Raw genomic sequence first — 19,879 nt, 5'->3', positions numbered from 1 at the left:
TGACCTGTGTGACTGCTAACTGTAGATGTTACTAAAGTTCAACGTTGCCGTGGCCAACAAAAAGCCTGATTTAATCTAATTACTCAAAGGGAACATGTGAATCATAATGTATATGAATCTGTAGTAGTGAATCGGGTTACTTAGACTGTCTTACAGCTCTGTGCGTGTATTGCTGTCTAAATGATTAAAGAAATAGTACTTACAGCCTGGACATTAACAAGTTAACTTAAGTTCACTCTTTATTAATAGCAAAGAACTGGAAATAAGCTCACTAGACAGATGCTGTGCAACTTTTCCTGCACGTCTGTACCCATTCGTGCAACACTCCATGGGTGCTGGGGCAGTGCCTGTCTTATGCAGAGCCCACCTGCACGTCTACACAGCAAGTGGTTGCTGTGGGTAGATACAGCTGATGCCACTCCATCACTTGGCACTCAGAAATACCTTTTAAAATTTGGTGAAATATGTATGGCTATATAGTTGCCAGTTTGTAAAGGACTAACCCAAACCAGTTACGTAAAAAAAAAAATGTATTGTTTTGAAATATCTGTTAGATATGAGCGTCTTCAGTGAAAACAGATGACTCTCCTAGGTGTGAATCATTAGTGATCACATCTTCAGTTGGAAGTGGTGGGAAATAGCAGTGTAACAGCTGACGTTTAAGTTGGTCATTGCTTTGTGGCCTGAAATCCTTGACTAGGAAAAATAGAATTCTGCTTGTGATGGTTATTGATAATTTTGAATGAATCATTTTTTTCTACATATAGTGACATTCGATCTAGCCTGATATTGCAATTTATTGACAATGGATATCCAAGTTTTTTTGTTCACCTGGTTTGTATTTTGTCAAATTGTTTAGGTGTTCTTGTTGGGTTGCGTGTTTCTCGGCTGAAATACCAGGTATTTTTAACTTACAGTACGCGCATTTTGAGAGGTCTTTAGCGGGTGTAAATTGTATAAAGCTCATGGAAGTCAGTGGTGCTTCCACAATTTACATCAGCTGAGGCTCTACCCCTCTGTCTTTCGGGTTTGGAGTTTGCTGTACTTCACTGCCTTCTTGTGATGGACCGTCTTTTGTTTGTGGAAGCCGCTTGTCTGTTTAACCGCTGGAGAGTTTTGCCCAGTGCAACAGCAGAAGTCTTTTATGTGTTTTCAAATGATGAATCCTTTTGAAAAATTAAGACATCTTTTGAGTATGTTCTTTCTTTGTGGTTTTTTTTTTTGTCTTCTCTTTTATTTCCCCTTCCCTTATCTTTATCACTTTCTGCTAAAGCAACGCACTTCATCCTTTGCCTGGAAAGGTTGATCACTTTGGGAGTTCAAGGGGAGAGCGAATGGTGGCTGTGCTCATTGCTTAAATAAATGTTGGAGCTCTCTTAAGTTCAAACTGTCTGTCATGCTAATTTGTTGTCCGTTAGGAGAAGCAATCATTGAATTTAAAACACACTTTTATGTTAACTCAGTTTAAGAGAAAGTTTCCAACGATAAGAAGTTGCTATAAATAGCCAAGGCTGCACTCTGTTCTGCTATTAAAAGTGAGACAGAACTCTTCAAAAGCAGCCTGTGCGCAATCCAAGCTGCACTGGTGGTGGTTTAGTTATAATCCCCTCTTCAGCGAGGCACCATCGGTGCAAAATGAGTGTGTTGAACAGTTCAAAGAAAGAGAAAAAAAAAGAAGAAAATCTTTTAAAAAGAAAATGATTCTCCATTCTTTTTTTTTTTCCCAAAATATTTCTCTCAGGTAAAGGTTGTGACAGGAAAGGATGGGCAGACTGGTACTCCTGTCGCTATAGCAACCCAGCTTCCTCCAAATGTTTCTGCTGCTTTTTCATCCCAGCAGCAACCATTTCAGGTACTTTTCAATGGTTCTAAAATGTAGTTTCATCCCAGATTTTTTTTCTTCATTCAGATTTGATATTTCTTAGATGAATTAGAATTTTCCCAAGAGCCCATCCCTTATCATCTAGACAAAACAAAAAAAACTCTTTGCGATCTTCAAATGCATCAGTATTAATGAAGCCTTGAGGAAGTTACATCTTTGTCTCCAGGTTGCTGGCTTATTTCATTAACTTTCAGCTTGAATGTTTTCACTTTGGTTTGTTTGTCTTTTGTTCCCCTAATGCATTTGGTTCCTTTGTGCATTCTGCATAGTAATAATATGGATTCTTTTGTCTGTGGCATTTTAATTGTGGATTTCTTCTAAATTTCTTTTCTTTTTTTCCCCCTTATCTATTAAAGGTTGTGAGTGTGGCTACAGAAGGTTTTGGATTTGCCTTCCCTGAAATGTTTTAAAAAACAATAATAACCCTCTGATACGATTTTTTGCAATAACTAACTGCTTTCCATTAGCTCTACCATAAATGTTGGGAAGAAGAAACAGAAGTGCTCATTTGACTTATATAAGTCCTTTTTTACATTTTCCCCCTCCTTTTATTTTTTTCCATGAGGGAATACTGAACAAAGTAAAGAAATAAATGTGATAATCAGTTAAAATTTTTGTAGATCAATGATGATGCAACTTTGAAATACAGGCTAGTATAGGCTTATGCAGCTGCCTTCAATGCTGTGTTACCCATTATTGCTCATACAGCCTGAGAAGTAATATACCCTAATTCCTTTGCAATGAAAATGATTTACCTTTTAACTCAATTATTTATGCTTAGCAGGTATTTTTGGGTGAATTAGTCTGCTGCACTATAGAAGCTGTACAGTGTGTACTGCCTTCATCTAGGTTTTGGAAAATGAAGAGTGAAATGAAATGTAAAATGGATTATATTCCTGTGTAGAACAAATGAGATGATCACTGGGGTATTTTACAACTGAGTCGCATAGTGAAGGGGCTTGCACTGAGAGCTCTTTGTTAAGGCCAATACTGACATGACTTGGAAGTCTCCTTTGGTAATCAAGCTTCATCTAAGCTGTTTCAAATATGTAATATTGTATCAGGTGATTTATTATAGTGATTAGGGTTATAATCAAGCTATAGCTACAAGCAGTGATGAAGCACTTTGGAAAGTTACACTGTTTCAGCCCCATTTTGGATAAACTAGCAGATACCTGCTAAAAATGTACAAAAGTCTGAGTAATTGTCACAATACCTTTTAGCACAAACTGTTAACTGAAGTGTCATCTCTTTCCATCACTCTCTTTGTAACTGTTTACAGAGAAATAATATGTCCCAGTCAGCGTCATCATTCAAATTTGAGTGCCTAAGTGCAGCACTCAGAATGATTATTGTGGGTGTGCTGCATAATCATGACCTTTGGAGAGCTACATCATTTTAATTAAAGTTAGGGCAGCTTTAGTCTAATGTCAGTGGTATGTGACTGCAATTTATAAAGACCTAACATCTCTCTGCTCTTCGAAGCGTCTGGCCTAAATTATGTGATGATAATGCAAACAGCTGGGAGGCATGCTCTTAAGAACATACCAGTCAAAAATCCTAAAAGTAGAGATGCAGCCTGAAACTGTGAGTATGTGATCATCTGGAGTAGGGGTGTAGGTGTAATAAATGGCATTTGAAGCAGAGTTTGGAGAACATAGTTTCATAAACTGCTGTACCAGAAAGCATTTGATTTAAACGGGACATAAGCTGAACTTTTTAATTAATTCAGTAACATTGTACTAAATCTGTTTTTGTGACTCGTTTTGAAATTTCTGTAAGTGCCAAAGTGTATGATGCTCTGCCAGATACTGACTGTTGGATGTGAAGTATGCTTTATGTCTGCCTTGTGAGAAGACAAACATTTGAAAACTTACTCCATATTGAGTGTGAAATGGCAGTGAACCATGATCATTAGGGATGAGTACAAGTCAGAGATTCTTAAAACCAAAATTGACATCTTAAGATGGTAGCTGTAACACTATACTGGCCACAAATGCCCTCACAGCAGCAGAGATATTAAATGTTATTAATTTATAGCTGTTGATAGAATCTGAGTGGCATGAGACAAATTCAGCTCAAAAAGAACTGTTTGAAACCCAGTCATTTTAGGTGGTGTTGACTATGCCTATTAACACTGATTAAGCTTTGGAGGTGTAGGAGTGTAACTGCTGAGGTTTATTTCAGTATAGACTGGTGTTTACTTCCTTAGGCTTAATTTACATGGTTAAATTTTCTATTCAAAGTCAGAAAAACCTTGTCAATAAACTAGAAGATTATTTTGGGAAATTGCTATGAAGTCATAGTAAATTGAAACAGCATTTGGAAGCCCTTACTTTACATTGATATGGCAAAGGCTCTCACCATGAGAAAGTCACACTTAAAGAACGTGAGTCTAAATGACTTTATTTTCTAGGACATAGAGACTTTATGCCATACATAAAGTCCATGTATAGAATCTCCTAACACCTTTCTTGGGATAACCCTTGTTTTTCTCATCTTAAGTTTCGTGGTAGAATATTTGGTATGGTATGGCTACATATTGAGGAGAACTTAAAAAATATGACTTGGAAACTCAATGAGAGGCTTGCACAGTCACTGACAGACATTAATGAGGACTTGCCAGGAGTGCTGAGGGCCCGAAGAGCATGGAAAGGGTCATAAACCCAAAGTTGTCTGCTTCAGTAATCCTGTACATGAGTCTGCCATTGGAGCTTGATGCTGAAAAGATTCTGGGATATATTCTTTGCCTTTGTTGGCAATATTAAGTGTAGTAATTTAAAAACAAATTTTTAATGCCCTGTGTAATCTTACTGGAGCTAAACCCCAACTTGCTGAATCAATCCCTGATGATTTCTTTTCTATCTTGATATATCTCAATAGGCAAAATGTCTAGTAATTTCTGATGAGCTGTGATGTTACATTAGCCTTTGGCAGTATTGTGTTTCTCCTCATCAGATTTCTTCCTGGTACTCATTTTGCCAGCTGTGCAAACAATTACAAGTCTAGTATCTGGAAAACTAGAACTGGATCTCATGTAACTTGGCTGAGATTCTTTTACTCCATCCTCTGAGTCTGAGCAGTTTTTCCTGAAATATTTCAAGGCCAACTCTCATGGAGCTCTATCCTGAGAGTGACAGTGGTGGAGATTCAAGAAAGCTTAAATTGTCTTTATGACCAGAGTCAATTTGTGTGTTACTGCTGTTGCACACAGAGTGAAAAGGATTAGCTTTCACAAATAGATTGACTCCTGTTTCTTACTTTTGTGTCTTATTATGATACAGTTTATGCATAAATTCTCTTTCCCCATCTAATCTCCCTTCTAGTTAATCCTGTAATGAAGTCATAACGTTGAATTTTTGTCATGTCTTTTTATTGCAGCTATAAATGAATTGATATGCCATTTTGACTTTCTTGCAGCGTTATGCAAATGATGAAGGGTGATACACTAATGAAAATTTACATTTACTAAAAAAACACCAAACCCAAATTAATTTTTACATATCCCTTTTTCCAGGGTTTAATATCTCTTTAAAAAAATGTAGATATGTATTATGTAACCGAGTTCATCAATTTAGCAACTATTTTAAAATTAACAAAGAGAATTGTGCATTATGGGCATCTAAAACTTTATAGCAGGTATTGAATGAGTCTTGTTTTCTTCGTTGTACAACTGTTCTAGAGGATTTGTTTTGTGCTGGCCTCTTTAGATCTGTTTGTAAATTACCTCTTAGCTTTAGACTCTCTACAGATTGAACTTTGTGATTTGTTTTGTTTTTCCAATAGCCAACGCATACAGGGACTCCAGTAACGGGGACTGTGAACACCATAGAAATTGAAGCTTTTAAGAGGCAGCAGGCACTTGCACCAGCAGGTATGTGCCTCAGGTGGAACTTCACTGTGATTCTTTTTTTTTTCCCAAACAGTTAATGGAGCCCACTGTTCTGTAACTCTTGAAATACAATTTTGCCTCACCTTGGGAGCTGTCAGATCCATAGTACTATTTATTGTGAATGGTGCTGTGTGAGGAGTGCAGTCCACTCACAATATATAAGACTGGATTTGGCAGGCATGGAGACATTGTTAGGTTGATTGTTCTGGCTAAGAAGATTGGAGATGGCCAACTTGAAGTTAGAAGGGACTCTGCCCTTGGAGCATGTTCTTCATAAATGCTACACATGTATAGTAGTTGTAGCTTTCTGAGCTGATGTTGGAATCATGTGTAGTAGTTTTCTGTGTAAAACTGAACCCATTCCATTATACCATGCCATAAATGGAATTTGAATATCACAGATTCGTCTAAGAGACCACGAATTGAAGTGGGCCGTCATGGGATGGTTTTTCAGCACCCGGGTGTGGCTTCAGGAGTTCCTCTTCAACAGCTAATGCCAACGGCACAAGGTACTGTGTCACCACATGCCAATTGCACATTAATTTAACAAGGAGATGTTAGTGATGGGGCTAGAAACTTGGGCTTCTGGTCTTCAAAGATCCTAGTCCCACCACACACTTCTCCATGTAAATTAATACTTGGTATGCAATGCCTGTTTTGTTTAAGGAGCTTAGTGACGGGCTCCAAAGGTGCATGTGGGCATGGAAATACGTCACAGGTGCTGATGCAAAATGATTGATTCGAGAATTCTGGAACTAAGCCAAGAATTTATGAAAATGAAACCTCCTAATTTTCAACATCATCACAAATTTTTATTCATTAGTCATGCCAAGCTTTAAAGTATGTGTTAGAGTTGAGTACATTACAAACTAAGTATTACTTAGACCCTGCTGTTATTTTAGGTTGAGTTCCTTTAGCTCCCCAGGCCTTTTTTTCTTTTTGTTAAGTACATGAAATTCAGAAGACCTATAATGACATGGTTTTTTTTTCTAGTTGCTGTGCTCCAAATTTTAGTTTTGGTCCTGTGCATGAAATACTTGTTTATTGTAATGGTGATTTATTTTGTGATTGTGATGTGGTATTTCAAAGTGATGGTGTTTTGTGGCAAAGTAAGTAACAAATTAGTCTCTTTGCAGTTGATTTCCTCTGTATATCAGTAAAAGGCATTGGATGTCTTCATTTCATCTGTGCTATGTTTCCTCTTGCTTTGTAGGTGGAATGCCTCCCACTCCTCAAACTGTACAGCTGACTGGACAGAAACAGAGTCAACAACAGTATGACCCATCTAAAGGCCCTCCTGTGCAGAACGCAGCAAGCCTGCATACACCGCCACCGCAGCTGCCAGGGAGACTGCAACCTGCCAACATCCCCATGACATCTCTCCCAGCTGCACTGCAGCTTTCACAGCAGCAGCCACAGATAGTGGAATCTCCATCTCAGCCTCAGATTCAGGTGAAGATCCAGCCTCAAAGTGTGCCCCTGACTTCTGCTCCACTTCCAGCAGCACTTCAACAGCAGGTGCCATCAGCAATCCACGTGCAAGGACAAACATCGAACCAAGTGTCGCAGCCACCAGCTACAATACAGCAACAGGTATGTCAACTCTCTTGGGGGTGAAAATACATTTGTTTTGATGCATGGTAAAATCTAAGAACATTGTCTTCCTGAAAGTACAGGAAAAATGTTACATTTTTGAATTCCACTGGACACTGAAGTCTTCTTATAAAAATGCAGCTGGACATTTTTTATTACATTAGTCCACATTATGTTCTGCTGTAATGTAGACTGATACAGTATTGAATCCTAAACTCATCACTAACAAATGTGTTTCTTGGGCAGACTGTGGCTCTGACACGACCATCTGCAGATCCTGCTCAGACTTCTCAGCGCCTTGTGGCAAATACAGTACCACCTACCTCATCCGTGGTGCCAGCAACTGTCTCGGGCACGACACCGCCTTCTGCGTATCCTGTACAAACAAACAGAACCTCTCCAGCAACTAACAAGTTGCTGTCTCCTGTTGCATCAAAACCTCCAGGCTTAGCAGTAGCAGCAGCACCTAAAACACAAAGTCCAGCTCAGAATGCAGCAGCAGTACCACAGGACAACTCTCAAGACAAGCTTGCTGAGCAAGTAAAGCTGGTAAGATTTGGTGGATTTCCGTGAATACATAGATAAAAATTCACATGAGTGCTGAGTTAGGAAACGGGGCTGGGTTTTTTTTGGTGTGGGGGATGTTTTTTGTTTGGTTTTTCAGTCTGCTTTGAATAATGAGATTTGCTTTTATGGGCATTCAGAAAAATTGAGGACTTACTGGTCTTGGTATAGTTTCATTCTTTCCATTACGCTGATTCTATCTACTCATTTGAGCTTTGACTACAACTTAATTTCATTTTGTAGCTAACTGGAGGTGTTATTCTGCTTATTTAACAGCAACATCATAGAGAACTGATTTTTTCACTAAAGTAGTTTTAATATGAAGATATATTTATCTTCTGTGGATAAATACATCTGTAATTTCAGTTTATGAAAACAAAAAAGGGTTATTTGATTGCAGTTTGCACATATAACATGTTTTTTGTGCTGCCCAGTGAACCTCTTTGATACTTTTACTTAACAAAGTACCTCTTGTAATATAAGTTGAGGTACTGTGATTCTCATTATGTTTAAGTGGAATTAGTCTGGCAATTTTTTCATTGATGCAGTGTTCAGACCTGATTTTTGTAATGCATGTGTCGTGCTGTTACACCTTTGTTTGATGCCAATTATTTTGATGAAATGGGAGCTATTATTATTTTCTATTTGGCTATTATTTTAGGTGCATTCTGCAGCTTCACTGTAACTATATGTGCTTATTTTTAAGGAAAATCAAATCCATCAGCGAATAGCAGAACTGAGAAAGGAAGGTTTATGGTCCCTCAGGCGGCTGCCTAAACTCCAGGAGGCTCCAAGACCAAAATCTCACTGGGATTATTTGCTGGAGGAAATGCAGTGGATGGCAACTGATTTTGCCCAAGAGAGGAAGTGGAAGATGGCAACTGCTAAGAAGGTACTTGAAAAACAAATGATTAAGTCAGTGATGGAATGAAAATTTCAGTGGTGTGAGATGAAATATGTCAGGTCTCTTTGTTTACAGTAAGCAATAGTGTTATATGAATTCTAGCAATATTACATCTTCTTTTGATACGTTCATGACCAGTTTGAAGTAACAAACAGAGCAACTGAAGGTCATTAAACTGCTGTGTTGTTTTCCATTGTATATTCTGAAATGATATGCACTCAGAACTCTTCCCTGTACATAGAGTATTGAAATAGGTGTATTGTTTTGTCAAATGAAGATGTGAATATAATTTAAATCTGGATTTGAAACACTTATTCCATGTGTGGCCAACACATGGTTTCTAAGAACAGAAGAGACAGGAAGGGCAAACAGAATGTGATTCTCCTGGCAGCATGCTTTAAACTTCTGGAAGTCAATGTTTTAGGGAGCTCCTGAATTAAAGGTTGCAATCAAGTCAGTCTTTAGCAGCCATTGACTGATCTTTAAGTAATGTATGTACACTCTTTTTGAGCTCATCTTACCTTTGGTATCTGACATTTTGTGGTGTGATTTCTGTGACTTCTATGTGCTGTCTGGAAAACAGAAGCTTTCTTTTGTGTGTTTGCTGCTCATTTCAGTAGGTTTTTCTTCTTGATTTTTGTATTGAGAGAAGTGAATTAAGTTTCCTAGTTGGTTGCTTAGTTAGAATTCTTGTATTTCCTTTTTTTCTTTGAATTTTACGTCATTTTACTGACATGGTAAGAATTAGAAATACTGGAGGTAAGTGCTGTGTGTGTAAAGCTATAGTCAACATCCGGCTGCTACTAACCACTGTAATCTTAAGAAATGCAGTGATATGCATTTTGAGGTAACCTCATTGGGTATCTCTCATGGTATTTCAGATGATAAGAACTGTGGCTCGTTACCATGAAGAGAAGAAACTTAATGAAGAGCGAGCTAAAAGGGAAGAACAAAACAAACTAAGGCGAATTGCTGCATCTATTGCTAGAGAAATAGAGTATTTCTGGTCTAACATTGAACAGGTAAAATACCAACTTATTAATACCTGTGCAAATCATACTGTTTTTTTTTTTTCATTTTGAATAATTTATTTGTAAACTGTAAGTGCTTTAATAGACGTGATCTATGTTTTAGGTTGTTGAAATAAAACTGCAAATTGAATTTCAAGAGAAAAGGAGAAAAGCTTTGAATTTAAAGAGAATTTCAAGGAAAGGTAATTGGATTCCATTTCATAAGAAATCCAGTGTAAATTCTGATGCTATTGTTTTACATAATTTCACTTGGTGAAGTTTAATCTTGTTGGTGATAGAATTGTTAGATGATAATAATAGCTTGTGAACAAATCTGGACTATGAGTTAAAGGGTTTTTTTGTGCTTTTGAGATAGATTTTGTTAATATTTCTTGTGTTGAATGCATTTAAAAGTTCACATAAGAAACATAAATTCCAAGTGATTACTGAATACATCAAGTATAATAATTTTCCAGGTAAGGATACAAAATCTGCAGAAGACCTTTTATTGGAAAAAGAAAGTGAAATGGTAAGTCTTTCTGTTTCTTTAAAAAACCATTACATTACTTCAACTATGACTACCTATGTGAAAAGGTTTGGATAAAGATGAAATGTTTTCTTTAAATACACAGGATAAGCAGATTTCTGTTTAGCTACTGAAAATTGAACAGAAGCATAAACGGAAATTTTTCTGGTTATGAACCAAAACTTTTAACAGGGAAGTGGGTTGCAGTTGATACATCTCATCTAAAGGAGGATTTCATACTTACACAGTGGCTTTGGATCATTTATTCTAAGATTGCAAGACCAAAAATTGTACAGATTAATTGTCAGATTTCATCGTGGGCAGGAGTTTAACATACTGTAATTAGGGGTAAACTTTGTGGGGCATGAAAGCATGTGTTCAGCTGTTGAACAGTGATGTACCTACATGTCTCAGTAGATGTTACAGAATGGATCAAACTGAATGAAACTTAAATGTCTTTTGCATGATGAAATAAGTGCAAAGACTCCTTGGCTGCATCTGTGCAGTTGCAAAAAAAGGGTTTAGGGATTGTTCTGAAGGACCTGAGCCATCTGGTGTGGCACAGCTGAGGCTCACGTGCTGAAATGCGCCCCTTTCACCAGCAAGGTGTCTGCACCTGAATTTCCTGTTAGGAACAAGCTTTAGCATGTGTTATCAGCCAAACTGTGGCCTAGCAGGGTGTTCACTTGCCAGATTAAACCATGCCACAGAACAATTGTAGGCCTGTGCCATACCCCTTTTCTATTGACCAGTAAAAATTTAGCCCTTGATTCTAACCTGAGTCGAAGCTTTGTGCCTCAATAATGTTTTTAAGGGAAAGAGTGTACTGTGGCCTTATGCCACAACTGAACTTGAGTAATTTGAACCACAAACACTCAAAGTGGCTGATTGCGTGCCACCTTCAATACAGAAGCAGAGGACCTGATTTTGAATCACCAGGAGAGTGCTGATAGGTGTTAAGTGTCTATTAGCAAATGCTATTTGACTTGTGATTGCAAGGCACTTTGCTTTCTTTTAAAAAGTAAACAAAAAACCTCCCTAACTTAGTTTTCTGTGACTTCAAATATGTAATTGTTTAATGCTAGGGTTGTTCATCATCTGGAAGGAAAAGGAAGGCAAGCACATCGTTGACAGATGAGGAAGGTAAGTCACTTTTGGGAATTGTGTGCCTGTAGCACAGTACAGAAATAGTGTATTAAAATCCTAAACCCATGGATTTTCAGACTGTGGTTTTCACAAATCAAATACCAACCTTCATCTATTTTTTTGGAGGCTTTAGATAGTAAATTTTCCTTAGAGGAGTGTCAGTGAAAATGAGAAGATAAAATTTTCCATGAGAACACTGCCGTGACTGTTGGTGGATTTTAATTCTTTCTCTCCTTGTTCCTCTGTTTCTCAAACTTTACTAGTGGTTCTCAAACTTCTTTTGAGGATTTCAGACTGAATAACCCATCTGCTTCAGTTCCATTATTGTGATGACGTTTTATGTTTCTGACAAAAATCCCCAGTTTAAAGCTCCAGAGTAACCTGTCCCTGGTGACCATTGTCAGCCAACACTAACAGTTCAAGACTACCTTCTGTCCTAAGGCAGAAATGCCTCTCTCCTTTTCACTTACCTTTTAATTTCTGCATATAGTTGTTCTCAGATTTTTTGTTTTCCATACATGTCTCATTCTTTCTGAATCCTGCTAACTTATTCTATGCTAGTATCCTTCAGGGTTATATAATTACAGACTGCCTGAATTACTGTGTAATTTGAATGCTAAGATCAGCATTTGGTTTTATTTTAGTTGAAGATGAGGAAGATACAATTGAAGAACAAGAAGCTAAAGAGGGAAACATAAACCATCAAACCGAATTAGCCAATCTAGCCAAGGAAGGTAGGCATGTAGCTTGGTTCTTCTCTGTGATAGGCTGTGAAACAACAGGTGAAAATAGGCAGTAGGTATTGTATCTGTAAACTGGGTTATAGATGAGAAGTTCAGTGCATTCAGATGTTCAGGCATATGTAATCCTGTTCTATTTTTTTCTGTTTGGAAAGCTGTAGCAGTTAGTTTATGGGATGATGATGACATTTGTACTTTATGAAGTGGTCTGTATACTTAACAAGTTATCACACAGCGTGGCTTGAGAAAAAGTGTTAAAAGTGTTTCTCTGCTGAAGCATTGCATTTCTTTAAAACCTCACACCAAAAAGGCTCATAACTTAAGTTCTAGGAGTACATGATAAGTACCTAAAACCAGAAGTATATAATATCAAACCCAAACATTTTATCATCAACCATCTTGAGTATCTCAGAAGAGTTTTGTGACCCACCTGATAAATCTGAAAGAGCTCTGAAGTGCTGATCTTGGTGGTAAAGGGATAAGTACTTTAAGATAAGGAGCTTTTAGAGCCAGTGCTCTGGCTAGCAGCTCTCTTTGATTAACTGCAATGCTGTGCTTGATGTGTGCAAAGTGTCCCATAGGGATCACTTCACTTATCATGGTAAAAACCTAGCTGATTTTTAGAGGCAGACTTCCCATTAAGCTAAGTCCACCTGGCAATTAATATGCAGATTTCAAATCTGTTTGGTCTGTTTGGCAGCTTAGTGGCTGCAGCCAGCTGGCCAGTTTGGGGGATTATAACTCTTGGCCAGTCAGCCAGGTTCCTAATGAGGATGTTTCCTGACTGATTTGCTACTGCCAGCATGCACATTCGTGCTTCAACAGATCAGATGAGTGATTGTGGAGAAACTGTTTAATGGGGTTGAGATACATCTCAGTCTTAAAACTTTGAAGTTTTGAATTGTCTTCCAACGAAGGGCAGCTCCTACCTCCCCAACCAGTGGCTGGCTATCAGTTTGTATGGTGGGTTTGTAATATAGTAAAAACCAAGCTGGCTGAGCAAACTGCTTGGTGTAATGCCAAATGTTCTTTGTATTGGAAGTCATTAAATAAATATTGCTGTCCTCCACCTAGTAATTCAATTAACATTTGGTTAGAGAACTAGCTTTATATACTTGTGAAAAATGTAATGAGATGAAAACAATGGTATAGATTGTTACAAGTTTCAATATTTTTAATCTTAAATGCTTTAATGGCCTTCAGCTGAATTGCCGCTGGAAGATTTACTAAAGATGTATGAAGGTGCCTTTGCAGAAAACTTTCACTGGCCGCAGCCAAAGGCTGACAGTGAAGAGGATAGCAGTGAGGAAGGTAAATTACTTCGGATTTTCTTCTTTTTAGAAGAAGTTGTGCTGACTTATAAGGTGAAATAAGTATCTTGACTCTTCAGGTCTCTGTTAAAAGACATTTATAAATATTTCTGGAAAATGGTCTGTAAAGAGTTTCTATCTTTTTTTTTTCCATCTCTCAGTTTATGAAAAGAGAGTAGTGTTTGCCTGTCTTAAAGTCAAGATGTGCAAGATTCTCGGGAACAATAGTGAGCCATAGAAGAGCCTCTTTACACTGAACAAACCAACACACTTCATATCTATTATTACAGAGGTGCCATCTGTTCTGAACTAACGTGATTACAGAACTGTGTATCTGAGGATAGATTTTAAGTAGTGTGAGAGGACCTCCCTAAAACTTGAGAAAAGCATGGTCATGATAGCCTAGCTAATGTGAATGTCCAGAACGTGCTCATGACCATGAGCTTAAAGACTATTTCCTTTTTAGCTTGACTAGCCTGAAAACTATAGAGTTGTTTCTAAAAGCTAGCTGCCTCCTGTCTGAATTCTAGCCACCTCAGTGCCTTTGTATAACCACTAAGTTTTTTAAATGCCAGTGTAATTTTTCTCTCTCACAGAAATGGAAGATCATATGTCTGATAGGGAAAGTCCTCAGAAAGATGTTGTTCTCATAGACTCCCTTCTCAGCATTGACCAGTACAAAGGTATAGACAGATCAAGTCCTCCCAAGAAGCATATGCGAGACATAGCAGAAGTTGCTGCTGCAGCAGAAATGCTGTTACCTAAAGGCAGCTCTAGAATAACAACAGCGGTAAGACTGCCTGTTTCCTGCTACTTTGTGTGTTTGCTTTTACATAAAGAATGCTTGTTTCATGATTCCGCAGATTTTTAGTGACAAATGTCAATAACATTTTCTAGTTATTGAGCTATATAGAGTGGTTTATACGTTATGACATGCTCCATAAATTTAACTCAAAAAATGTGTCAAATCATTCACATTACAGATAAAATACAATACTCCATCACTGCTGTTTGGGCCTCTCAGAGAATATCAAAAGATTGGGCTGGATTGGCTGGCAAAACTGTACAGGAAGAATCTCAATGGCATTCTGGCAGATGAGGCTGGGCTTGGAAAAACAGTACAAATTATTGCCTTTTTTGCCCACTTGGCTTGTAATGAAGGTATGTTCATTTGCCTAATAATTGCAGACTGGGAGTCAGCCAGCATTACCTTTCTGAATTGTAGGCTAAGGTAATTTTTTTTTTTTTCTACTGAACTGTATCAGACCTTAGTTAATACACAGAGTAAGATTATGTCAGAAAAACTGTCTTAGATTGTGATATAGGGATGCCTTTTTGTCAAGTATACTGTTTGATCAATCTGCTGTTACATTCTAGGTTACAAAATTCTTCTAAAGCCTAGTTTTATTAGTATAAAAAGAAGTAATACAAATTGTTTAATGACCAGATGGCCACAGGTAGTTAAATTGAAGGAGTAAATAAAACCAATTGGACAAGTGCATCTTGTATGTCATCTCAGATATTAATAGTGATGGTGTAGTTTAAGAGTGTAGGTAAGCCAAAGCTTGTTGTGGAGCTAGCGTCTCTTATTCAAGAACTTGATGTAGTTGAGGAAAAAAATATATATTAAGTACACAAGTACTACTGGAGATCTGAAAAATAATAAAGAATAGTCATTAAAATGCCTCTGTTACTGTATCATTAAATTATCTCTGTTATTGTGTCTCATGTTTAATGATCAATTTAGTGCAACTGCACTTAAAATTAGGGGAGAATATAAGGCATATGAATTTTCAGGAGAATATTTCTGCTGTTAAATGCCATGTTTCCCCTTTTGTAGGTAATTGGGGCCCTCATCTCGTTGTTGTACGGAGCTGCAACATACTGAAATGGGAGCTGGAGTTGAAACGCTGGTGCCCGGGCTTGAAAATACTTCTCTACTTTGGCAGCCAAAGGGAACTTAGAGCAAAAAGACAGGTACTGTGTTTTGTAACTCATACACTGTTGTATTTAGATTTTTGATTGGAAGACCTTTAACCTGCATTTATCTTTGTGTTCCTTACGTACTGATGGGATATGAGAAGTTTTCCACACCTAGTAGTTCTAAGTTTTCTGGAACAACTTGGTATGGAGCAATATGTGCAACACTTAACCTGCTTTTAACCTGTTCTTGGTGAAGAAACAGCTGATTGTAAGATACTCAAGAGTTCTGCCTCAAGGTTTCTGTCTCATCCTCTCTTTTGCTGTAGGAATGGACAGAGCCCAACAGCTTCAATGTGTGTATCACTTCCTACAAACAGCTGTTCAAAGGCCACCCAGCATTTATGAAAATGAGATGGAAATACTTAATAGTAGACGAGATGCAACAAATAAAGAACATGACTGAGAAGCACTGGGAGGCACTTTTCAGTCTCCGCAGGTATGGAGCAGAGAATTCTTTTCCTGCTGACAGTGGGTTTTTCTCTCTTTGTGTCACACAGTTCTTAACTGATAAAAAACCTCTTGATTTGGTATGCCCAAATTCCCGTGCAACATACACATACAGAGGTGCTTTTAGTTGAAACAATCAGGATTCAGAGACATGCTCAGGCAATTTTTGTTGCCGCTATTGTAACACTGTAAGTCATCTTTGCTGATACTCTGTGTTCCCAAACAGATCTCCTTGTATACTCTGGTACTTTGCTGAGGAAGCTAATGGAGTGGTATATTCAAGATTAAAAAGATAATTTATCCTAGATTTAATTTTTAATTAACACTACTTATTTCTTCTGCGTATCTGACAAACTAAAACTATAATAAACAGTATTTGAATATTGGTGTTCTTATCATAATGATACTAGCTAAATGCTCTCAGTTAAAAATCATCTTCTGTTCTTCACAGCCAGCATCGTTTGCTTCTGATAGACACTCCTTTGCATAACACATTGATGGAGTTGTGGACCATGGTGCATTTTCTGATTCCGGGAATCTCCAGACCATATCTAGATTTCCCAGTAAAAGCACCTAATGAGGAGAACCAAGATTATTGCCATAAACTGGTCATCAGGTTACACAGAGTATGTTGTCTTTTTTTTCACCTGTCCTACTACAGTACTCAAGCTGTTGACATGGGGGAAGGAAGAAACGTGTTTCAGTTTGAAATTTCAGACCTTTCTCAGTACTTTGTTCAATTCAGCCAGAAAGCCCTGCTGAAAGCAGGAATTTGTGCTGCCAGAATAGTATGGAGATTTCTTTTGATAAACAATACAAAGTGCAGATTTTGAAACATGACATGCAGAAATTAAAGAATGAATGCCTACACAACTGTGTGCCTAGCAATATGATCATATTATGGCACAAGAGGTTTATCACATCAGATGTGTTAGGTGCAAATTGATTTAGCTTCATGTTGAAAAACTGCACCTTTGAAGTGAGAACTTTTTTCCCCTCGATTATGACATGTTACAGATGATTCAGCCATTTATCTTGCGAAGATCAAAGAGAGATGTGGAAAAGCAGCTGACAAAGAAATATGAACATGTGCTGAAGTGTCGTCTTTCTAGTCGACAAAAAGCTATGTATGAAGATGTCATATTACAGCCAGGGTAAGGTGTTAAACAGTAAACAAAAATGCTGTCATTTTTGCTACTTAAGCAAGATGATAAATGATTGTCGTAGTTAGTAGTGTTCTGGTGAATTTTTCCACTGTGATCAGTGGATTGAGTGTGAGTACATTGTAAACTAAAATTACAGGCAAGTGATGTTACGGGTCTACTGGAAGACATTGACTTACCTCTGGAACCTAAATACCAAGTCGTAATGGTCAGACTTCCTCCTATTTTGTTTTCAAACAAAATTGTCTCCAAGGAGTGATTCTTCGTTTCTTAAAGCACAATGTTGTCTCTCCTCACACCCACCCATTTACCTGTGTTGTGTTATCAAGTGGTTATTGATAGGTGCAGGGACGAAGCAGGTAGAGGATAGGGAGCTGGTTAGGTTGTATTTGAATGTAAGTTAGCACTGGTTCTTTAGTTTCATGTTTCCACATTTACTTTTGGTACAGTGCTACTTCAAGGGCCCTAGAAAGACCTAGGTAAAATGAAAGCTTCAGATTTCTGTATAACATACTGAATCGTACGTTCATTGTACGTGGTTTAGGGACATCGCCATAAAAGCTCTACTTAAATAAATGTATTTCTGTATTAACTATTTGGTAGAACCCAAGAAGCCCTCAAAAGTGGACACTTCATCAGTGTGCTGCATGTCCTGATGCAGCTGCAACGGATTTGTAATCACCCTGATCTGATAAACCCCAGGCTTTTAAGTACTTCTTATGTATCAGAAACGCTGGAATACAGGACTGCATCTCTGGTACTGAGTGCCCTAGAAAGGGATATTTGGAAGGTGAGTAGAGAAGTAAACTACTTTTTTCTTTCCTAGTGCCCTTGTAGAATTTCATTACTTAATATTGTTTTCTTATATGTCATAAGTCTACCTGAAGTTTATAAACAGAAGGAATTCACTGTTCCATAGCTGTGCCTATCAAGTTGCATCTCTTTTTGTAGTGGTAGTTTGAGCTTTTCAAGTGGTTTGTAATCGGTAATTTTTCATGAACTACTTTGTCAAAGAGAAATTAGCTTTGCTTTCATCATTCTCAGGTTTGCAGGAATTTTCTGATGCTAGAAACACTCAGGGTAGCACAATGCTTATTTATGGCATTCTATATTTTTCCTTCTGCTTTCAGTAGCTAAAGGAGAGAAAGACTCATTCTTTTTTATGTTAGAATAAATTAGTGCACATCTGTCAGTCCATTTAAAGCACCACTATTTGTGTTATTATTAAAGAAGGATTTCAGTTCTTTTCCTTCCAATGCTGATGCTTAAATGGGACTGACAGTTTCCTGATACTGATTGCTATCAGAAATTTCCAAGGTTTCCAGGCAATTTTGGTTAATAATTGATAGTTTAGTTTTTAAACATAAAGCATTTATTTCAACTTACAAAGTAAAATCTAGAATGTAAATTTGGTGTAGAACATAGAGAGGACTTAACTGTTTGGGTCATCACATAAAATAAGCTCTATTTTACTATATCCCTAGGAATCAGATCTGTCTCTTTTTGATCTCATTGGAATGGAAAACAAAATGACCCAGTATGAAGCACAAGTGCTGCCAAAACAAAAGGTTACTAGGAAGTTGATTGAAGAAATCTACAGCTCCCCTCCACCACCAGCTAGGCCCAACCCAGTGAAGCTCAAACCAAGCAGGTATGTACAACCACCCTCTTTTTAAGCTAGAATTATAGGAGGAAAACAGAGTTCTGTTGCTGTGTCTACGGAGGTCTGTCTGCATCTCAGGTAATGTGAATCACATAAAGCCTCAGACTTGACTTTGGATTTTATTATTCTGTTGCTTTCTTGCTTATTCTGTTTACACTTGAAAATAGAGATTCTGTTTTAAAGGGTTTTTTGATGCAAACAATTCAGTTTGAAGTTTGTTTATGGATTTCCCATAGTTTTGACTTCACCAGCAGTTTAATTTTATTATTGGGGTTGTTGTTTATGGCAAGTGAGTGTTGTTTGGCAAAGTTAGCATGGAAATAGTACTTCAAGACTAAACTGGGCCTACAGTGTTAGCTGTGCTTGCAGTGTTACAAGAGACATATGAAGTTTTATAGCAGTAAATTTTTAAGAAGTATTTCTCTCCTAGTGAAGTAGTGATATCAAAGTAACGTGGATCCGTTTTCCTGGTGCAAAGGAGCTGCCTGATGCCCTACTGGTGTGTTGGTGTCTCTCTGGAAATAATACGAGACCTGTATTCTTTTTCCAGATATCAGGCTGGACACTTTAAGCTGTTTGCTGTAGTTCTCATGCATCCTGCATTAAACTGGGTGCATGGCAGAGAAAGTTTTCTTCTTTCTTGGACTTTGTAGAATGTCCATGTGTGAAGTTTGTTGAAGTGATGGGCCTTGCCAGGCATTTCAGCCATCTGAAAGAGATTAGCATCCGATGGGATCAATTTATACTTTCCTTGGGTGACAGAGTTTATTTTTAAAAGGCCAAATGGTGATCTTCATGTGTAGTTTGACTTTTCACGTTCTTTTCAGGTTGTTTCAGCCTGTTCAGTATGGTCAGAAGCCTGAGGGAAGGACTGTAGTTTTCCCAAGCACTCAAGTACAACGCACAGTTACTACAGCTACAGTAACTCAACAGGGGCAAGTACGAGGAAGATCGCCCATAGCTACGGTGTCTTCAAATCAAGGTAAGAGAGTTAGTGCCAGGTTGGTTACTAGTGCTAGTACAAGTTAGTCTGTTAATAGAACTCATTTTGCCTCT

At 37.8% G+C, this 19,879-nt stretch overlaps 1 protein-coding gene across 15 annotated transcripts in view; it reads left to right on the top strand.

Annotated features, from left to right (window-relative positions):
• Positions 1 to 19,879, top strand: part of EP400 (E1A binding protein p400) — a 47,538-nt gene that overhangs the window by 3,833 nt on the left and 23,826 nt on the right. For 14 of the 15 annotated variants that reach the window (XM_062009521.1, XM_062009525.1, XM_062009520.1 and 11 more), the window contains exons 3-22: positions 5,669 to 5,756; positions 6,176 to 6,283; positions 6,988 to 7,367; positions 7,614 to 7,916; positions 8,638 to 8,823; positions 9,717 to 9,857; positions 9,970 to 10,048; positions 10,322 to 10,374; positions 11,457 to 11,514; positions 12,162 to 12,251; positions 13,461 to 13,568; positions 14,164 to 14,357; positions 14,551 to 14,728; positions 15,408 to 15,544; positions 15,817 to 15,986; positions 16,449 to 16,623; positions 17,015 to 17,151; positions 17,764 to 17,950; positions 18,645 to 18,811; positions 19,651 to 19,805. In XM_062009521.1, coding sequence (XP_061865505.1) covers positions 5,669 to 5,756; positions 6,176 to 6,283; positions 6,988 to 7,367; positions 7,614 to 7,916; positions 8,638 to 8,823; positions 9,717 to 9,857; positions 9,970 to 10,048; positions 10,322 to 10,374; positions 11,457 to 11,514; positions 12,162 to 12,251; positions 13,461 to 13,568; positions 14,164 to 14,357; positions 14,551 to 14,728; positions 15,408 to 15,544; positions 15,817 to 15,986; positions 16,449 to 16,623; positions 17,015 to 17,151; positions 17,764 to 17,950; positions 18,645 to 18,811; positions 19,651 to 19,805 — 3,094 coding nt within the window. The remainder of the gene's footprint in view (positions 1 to 5,668; positions 5,757 to 6,175; positions 6,284 to 6,987; positions 7,368 to 7,613; positions 7,917 to 8,637; positions 8,824 to 9,716; positions 9,858 to 9,969; positions 10,049 to 10,321; positions 10,375 to 11,456; positions 11,515 to 12,161; positions 12,252 to 13,460; positions 13,569 to 14,163; positions 14,358 to 14,550; positions 14,729 to 15,407; positions 15,545 to 15,816; positions 15,987 to 16,448; positions 16,624 to 17,014; positions 17,152 to 17,763; positions 17,951 to 18,644; positions 18,812 to 19,650; positions 19,806 to 19,879) is intronic. The other variant, XM_062009515.1, reaches the window with a different exon arrangement.

The sequence above is a fragment of the Colius striatus genome, chromosome 17, assembly GCF_028858725.1.
Source record: "Colius striatus isolate bColStr4 chromosome 17, bColStr4.1.hap1, whole genome shotgun sequence".
In the NCBI taxonomy this organism is placed as follows: Eukaryota; Metazoa; Chordata; class Aves; order Coliiformes; family Coliidae; genus Colius; species Colius striatus.
This window is presented reverse-complemented; position numbering and strand designations above follow the sequence as displayed.